This window comes from Artemia sp. Qi Xiang Cuo, chromosome 10 (assembly GCF_049724085.1).
Source record: "Artemia sp. Qi Xiang Cuo chromosome 10, ASM4972408v1, whole genome shotgun sequence".
Classification (NCBI taxonomy): Eukaryota; Metazoa; Arthropoda; class Branchiopoda; order Anostraca; family Artemiidae; genus Artemia; species Artemia sp. Qi Xiang Cuo.
In genome coordinates this window covers 54,887,979-54,895,300 of record NC_142803.1, presented here as the reverse complement: position 1 = coordinate 54,895,300, position 7,322 = coordinate 54,887,979, and the positions used below count along the sequence as shown (strand labels likewise).

Here is a 7,322-nt window from a genome sequence, read left to right as displayed (position 1 = left end):
AACTGTCATCAGTAATTTATTAATTTATTTTCTTTTCTAGGTTAAATTCAGAAGCAACTTAGGAAGAAAAAGAGGGGATCTCAGGTAAGTAATTTTTAGCCGTTTGAAATTTCACTGGTCCCACCATCTCCACCAACAATACTACCAAGGTAAGTGAAGCTGCCCACTAGATCAAACTTTTCATTACCCAACGTCACCTTTTCATCTTCACTTATTCCTAACCTTAGTGACTTAAGTCTTCTGAACATTAATTTTTAAGCCTATTCTAGCACCCTGAACTTGCAAAACCTCTAAAACTTATTTCATTTTGCTCACACTTTCATCTAGGATGCTTAAATAATCAGCATAATCTAATTCCTGGAGACTTTTTCCTCCTCATTTGATTACGTAGTCTCCCATTGCCTTTCCTGTGCTCCTTAAGACAAAGTCCATCAAAATAATGCATATAAAGGGGGATAGAAGACAACCCTGCTTAACTCCGGATTTAATACAAAACCAGCTGCTAACCTCATTTCCTACCTCGAAAGCAGCAGTGCTATTCTCGTGCATAGCACTAATCAGACATAGTTTAATAGTTTAAAAGAATAGGTTAGACATAGTTTAATAGAGGGTACCGGTAGAAGCGCACCCATACATGGCTGCATCCTTCATTTTACATTTCTGGCTTGTGGAGGAAGGGAGGAGATTCGTTCCCTGTATTATGCTCAAACTCCGCCCATACTGACGCCAGGCTCCAAGACTGATCAAGAGCTCTGGCTTTATATATAGGGAACGTCTTTATGTTAGTGATCCTAAATACCTGTCAACATCAAGAATAGCAAAAACTTACCTTCATTTCAAGCACCTTTTGAAGCTCACTTGGATCAGAGTCAGGCAAAAAATTTTGATAGCAGTTCATAAAGGAATCTGGTTTGTCACTGGGTGAGAGCAACAGCTTAAGAATCATTTCAATACGAGTCATTCCCTTAATGACCAGCTTAGTGTAGCTAAAAAAATAATATAGAATATTATTTTTTTACAGCTAAATTCAAGACTATATTCTAAGAAAACAAAAATACATTTTAAATACACAAATTAAAAACTATATTTTACTAAAAATCTATTCGAGAGCTATAGTAAATTTTGGTTTTAACAGTGGAAAGTTTGAAATTTTGGAGGATATATAGTTAATATAATAATATATATATAATAATATAGTTAAAAAAATATTATAAAAAAGCGAGTCATAACATGTGAATCTGCAGCATGATTTCCCCTCAATTTGCAAACTTCCTCCCAATTTTCCCAGAATCTATATCTTGCTCATAAAAAATAGCCGGTAAAAACTACCATTTTAAGTCGATGCGGTTCCTTAAAGGACCACCCTACTTGTCCATAAAATTTTTTTTTTTAGTTTGTGTGGCCAAACTATTTAGTATTGATTGGACGATCATGCCACACCGCATGCATACGGCTATGCTACGCGTCAATTTTGTTATTTTGGTTATTAGATAATTATCTACTGGATAGGTCATTAGCCAATCTAAAGCACATAGAATTATTATTATATATATATATATATATATATATATATATATATATATATATATATATATATATATATATATATATATATATATATATATATCCTAGTGTCGATGATTGTTTGATTTGGGACGGGGGTCAGTGATGTGACTCTGTAAGCTCAGTCAGAGTCAATCCCTCTCCAAATCGGTATATGAAGAAATTGGGACGGGGGAGAATACGGGAACCATCGGATGATTTACCCCCACGTAAGCATAGCACTCCCGGCCTAAGGCATCAAATCAGGACATCGGTACCCGCGCTGCACGTAACATTGTCTACACTTGATTTTTTTCAAGTGTGCCATACTATTTTTTCTTTTATCATAGCGTAAAAGATTTAGAGATGTGGGAGAACCTTTTAATATATTATGCCAATAATTTATCCTGAATTGGTCCATCTTTTTAGTCATTTTTATAAGGAACTAAAAATATTTTAGAAACAAATATGCACAATTTAAAGCATTGCAAGAAGAAGACACCTTTCTTATCATAGGCAGCGTGATAGCGCTGCCTAAGTACAGAACGATGTGGGCACAATGTATTATTTTTTTTTCTTCTTTTCCTTTTTCCATACCAGGGCACTTCGTATCGAAGGAGTTGTCGTAGAAACTTCGAAAAGGGCTCATTCGATTGGAAATTGGAATGGCTAGTACCCTTTTTAACAGTCGAAAGTGTTTGGAGGGCAACTAGCCCCAAACCCCCCCCCCCAAGCCCATCATTCCCAAAAAAACATCCAATTAAAATTTTGAGATAGTCATTTTGTTCAGCGTAGTTGATTTCCAGATAAAAAATATATTTTTTGAGGGGGAAACTCCCCCACAACCCTCTGGGCAAGGATTATACGTTATGCCCTGGGGGCATATAAGGTTTTTATTACTTACTTACTTACTTAGACTTAGGTCGCTAAAGAAGGAGGCGAAGCTGGCGAGGTTCTCGTTGGAGGAGCTATGGTTGAAGGCTCAGGACAGGTCGTCATGGCGAACCACTGTTTCCTCGTTGTTAACCAAAAGTCCTTCGGCTAATTCAGGTATGACTGCATTCGACATGGATTTGGTCTTGTTAGCATTTATGGAGAGTCCGACAAAATTTTCCATATGACCGACTTCAATAATGTTGAGTTAAATATCTTCTGGGTTTTGGGTAATAAGGGCAACATCGTAAGCAAAATCACCGTCATTGAGTTCTCTCAGTAGATTTAATTGTAGACCTCCACTAAAACTGCATCCACGGAGAACAAAATCTATCACTATGGAAAACAGTAATGGTGATAGAATGCAGCCCTGCCTTACACCTGACTGAACAGAAAACCATTCCGTTAGGCCACCCTCTGTCTGTACTGCGCACATGATATCATGATATAGCGCTTTAATTATATTTACAATTTTGGTCGGAATTCCATAATGCACTAAAATCTTCCACATGGTTCCGCGGTGTATCGAGTCGAAGGCTTTGAGAAAATCTATAAATACTATAAGTAGCTGAACTTGTCATTCATTGGATTCATCCAGCAGGACTCTCAGGCTAAATATCAGGTCACAACATGATCTATTCTGGCGGAATCCGTGCTGCTCATCTCTCAGAACTTTCACCACTTTACTCTGAATCCTGTTAAGAATTATTTGGCACAGGACTTTGCTGCCAACAGACTGTAAAGCAATACCTCTCCATTTATCACACTTAGTCTTTTGTCCTTTTTTGAAGAGTTTTACAATTACTGCCTTCGACCATTCACTAGGGACTTCTTCTTCATCCCAAACACGGGAAAGAAGTTCAAATACGGGTTCGGCTAGGGCACTTCTACCGTACTTCAGTAAGTCTGGTGATATGCCATCATTGCCTGCAGCCTTTCTGTTTTTCAAAGTCTTTACGGCCTCCTTGACTTCACTAAGCATGAGATGTTCGGAACATATTCCGAGATCGAACAGTAGTTCTTCAGGGATATTTAAAGTAGTTGTGGGAGGCATCCGATTTAGTACCTCGCTAAAATGCTCCTTCCAGCGTCGGACTATGTCATCAGTCTGGGTTAACAAGATGCCTTCTTTGCTTTCAACTTGGGTTAACTTTGAAATACCCGCTAACTACTTGGTTATGGCATACACAGTACGGCTATCTCCCCGTCTAGCGGCTGCCTCAGCCTGTTCGGCCATGGTTTCCAGGTACGTCCTCTTATCATCCCTGGTTGCTGCTTTGACTTGCTTATGGAGACGCTTGTACTGCGCTTTCAGGTTATCTACATATTCTCTAGAACAAGTCGTGCTATGGTCATACTTATCTACGAGGATTTTGAGTTGTGCCCTTTGATCAATAATATCCCAACTACTTTCAGATATTCACTGCTCTTTCTTCTTCCTGTTGTAGCCCACAACTTCTTGTGCGACCTCTTTCACAGTTTCTGCAATTTTTTCCCACTGACTATCAAGCAACACTTCGTCTCTTAGAAGGGAAAACTTGTTTGACAAAGCTGTAGTATACTTTTGCAATACGTTCGGGTCCTGCAATTTCCTCAAATTGAAGGTTTTCACTTGCCGCTGGGGCTTTGTCACAGTTTTTAGTTTCAGCTTGAACTTGGCAACAGCAAGTTGGTGATCGGAATAGCAATTGGCACCTCAGAAGGTTCTAACATCCTCTAGACATCGTCGCCTGCACCATCGAAATTAGGATACGGTCCATTTCATTTCGTGTTACACCATCAGGCGAGTTCCAAGTATACTTGTGAATCTGTTTATGTGGAAACCATGTTGCGCCGACGATAAGTTCATGAGTAGCGCAAAAATCGATTAGTCGCACACCATTGTCATTAATTTCCGCCGTTAAAGCCGTTATCGTAGAAACTTCAGAAAAGGCTCATTCGATTGGAAATTCAAAAGGCTAGAGCCCTTTTTAATAGTCAAAAGTGATTGGAGGGCAACTAACCCCCCCCCCCCCCCCGCCCATCATTCCCCCAAACACATCCAATCAAATTTTGAGATAGCCATTTTGTTCAGCGTAGTTGATTTCCAGATAGAAAATATGTTTTTGAGGAGGACACTCCCCAATATCCCTCGGGGCAAGGGTTTTAAGTTATGCCCTGGGGGCATACAAGGTTTTTATAGAAGGCGCTGTCAGAGAAACTTGAAAAAGGGCTCATTCGATTGAAAATTCAAAGGGCTAGTGCCCTTTTTAATAGTCGAAAGTGATTGGAGGGCAACTAGCCCCACCCCCACGCCCATCATTCCCCCAAACACATACAATCAAAATTTTGAGATGGCCATTTTGTTCAGCGTAGTTGATTTACTGTTTTTGAGGAGGACACTCCCCCACCACCCTCGGGGCAAGGGTTTTAAGTTATACCCTGAGGGAATACAAAGACGATGTTGGCATAATATATCATTTATTATTTTTTTCCTTTAGAGCAGGCCCCTTCGTATCGAAGAAATTCTCGTAGAAACTTCGAAAAGGACTCATTCAATTGGGAAATTGGAGTGGCTTGTGCCTTTTTAATAGTCGAGAGGGATTGGAAGGAACTAACACCCCTTTCACGTCCACCAGTTCCCGAAACACATCCAATCAAAATAAGTTATGCCCTGGGGGCATATAAGGTTTTTATAGGAGGCGCTGTGGTAGAAACTTCAAAAAACGCTCATTCGATTGGAAATTTAAAGGACTAGTGCCCTTTTTAATCGTCGAAAGTGATTGGAGAGCAACTAGCCCCCCCCACGCCCATCATTCCCCCAAACACATCCAATAAAAATTTTGAAATAGTCATTTTGTTCATCGTAGTTGTTTTCCAGATAGACATTATTTTTTTGGAGGAGGAAAATCCCCCGCAGCCTTCAGGGCAAGGGTTGTAAGTTATGCCCTGGGGGCATATAAGGTTTTTATAGAAGGCGTTGTCTTAGAAACTTAAGAAAAGGATCTTTCTTTGAAATTAAAGGGCTAGTGTCTTTTTTAATAGTCAGAAGGAATTGGAGGGTACCTAACCCCTCTCTCACGCCCACCTTTTCCCCAAACACATCCAATCAAAATTTTGAGATAGCCATTTTATTCAAAGTAGTTTTAAGTTCTGTAAATTAGGTTTTTGAGGATGACAACCCCCTCAAAGCCCTCAGGACAAGGGTTGTAAGTTATGCCCTGGGGGCATTTAAAGTTTTTATAGAGCGCGTTGTCGTAGAAACTTCAAAAAGGGCTCATTCGATTAGAAATTGAAATGGCCAGTGCCCTTTTTAAAAGTCGAAAGTAATTGGAAGGCAACTAACACCCCTTCCACGCCCACCATTTTCCCAAACACATCCAATCAAAATTTTGAGATAGCCATTTTGTTTCCCGCAGTTAAAGTTCAGGAAATTTTACCTTTGAGCAGGACACTCCACCCACAGTCTTTAGGGCAAGGGTTTTAAGTTATGCCCTGGGGGCATATAAGTTTTTATTAAAATCTTTGTCGTAGATTTTAAAAAGGGCTCATTCGACTGGAAATTCAAAGGTCTAGTGCTCTTTTTAATAGTCGAAAGTAATTTGAGGGCAACTAGCCCCCCTCTCTCGCCCACCTTTTCCCCAAACACATTCAATCAAAATTTTTAGATAGCCATTTTGTTCAGTGTTTTGGATTTCCAGATATAAATTATGTTTTTGAGGAGGAAACTCCCCCACAGCCCTCAGGACAAGGGTTTTCAGTTATGCCCTGGGAGCATATAAGGTTTTTATATAAAGCCTTGACGTAGAAACTTCAAAAAGGACCCATTCGATTGAAAATTGAAATGGCTCGTGCCCTTTTTAAGAGTCGAAAGTGATTGGAAGACAACTAACACACCTTCCCCACCCACCATTTCCCCAAACATATCCAATAAAAATTTTTAGATAATCATTTTGTTCCATGCAGTTTAAAGTTCAGGAAATTATACCTTTGAGGAGGACACTCCCCCCACAGTCTTCAGGGCAAGGGTTATAAATTAGGCCCTGGGGGCATATAAGGTTTTATTGAAATAAATAGATATCTATTTTGTTCCATGCGGTTTAAAGTTCAGGAAATTATACCTTTGAGCAGGACACTCCCTCCACAGTCTTCAGGGCAAGGGTTATAAGTTATGCCCTGTGGGCATATAAGCTTTTTATTGAAATCTTTGTCGTAAAAACTTGAAAGAGGGCTCTTTCGATTGGAAATCCAAAGGGATAGTGCCCTTTTTAATAGTAGAAAGTGATTGGAGGGCAACTATCCCCGCTCTCACACCCACCTTTTCCCCAAACACATCCATTAAAAATTTTGAGGTAGCCATTTTATTCAACATAGTTTTAAGTTCTATAAATTAGGTCTTTGAGGATGACAACCCCCTCACAGCCCTAAGGACAAGGGTTGTAAGTTATGCCCTGGGGGCATATAAAGTTTTCATAGAACGCGTCGACGTAGAAACTTCAAAGAGGGCTCATTCGATTGGAAATTGAAATGGCTAGTGCCACTTTTAATAGTCGAAAGTGATTTGAGGGCAATTAACCCCCCTCTCACGCCAACCTTTTCCCCAAACACATCCAATCGAAATATTTAGGTGGCCATTTTATTCACGCAGTTGAAAGTTTTGGAAATTAAGTCTTTAAGGATGACAACCCATCCCCTCCAACAACCCTCAGGACAAGGATTATAAGTTATGCCCCGGGAGCATGTAACTCTTTATAGAAAGCGATGTTGTAAAAACTTCAAAAAGGGCTCTACTTGAAAGGGCTAGTGTCCATTTAATAGTCGAAAGTGATTGAAGGGCAACTAAACTCCATTCACGCCCACCATTTCCC

At 39.8% G+C, this 7,322-nt stretch overlaps 1 protein-coding gene across 1 annotated transcript in view; it reads right to left on the bottom strand.

The window, feature by feature from the left end:
* Positions 1–7,322, bottom strand: part of Vps53 (vacuolar protein sorting 53) — a 148,640-nt gene that overhangs the window by 9,653 nt on the left and 131,665 nt on the right. The window contains exon 12 of the mRNA XM_089095546.1: positions 830–986. Coding sequence (XP_088951672.1) covers positions 830–986 — 157 coding nt within the window. The remainder of the gene's footprint in view (positions 1–829; positions 987–7,322) is intronic.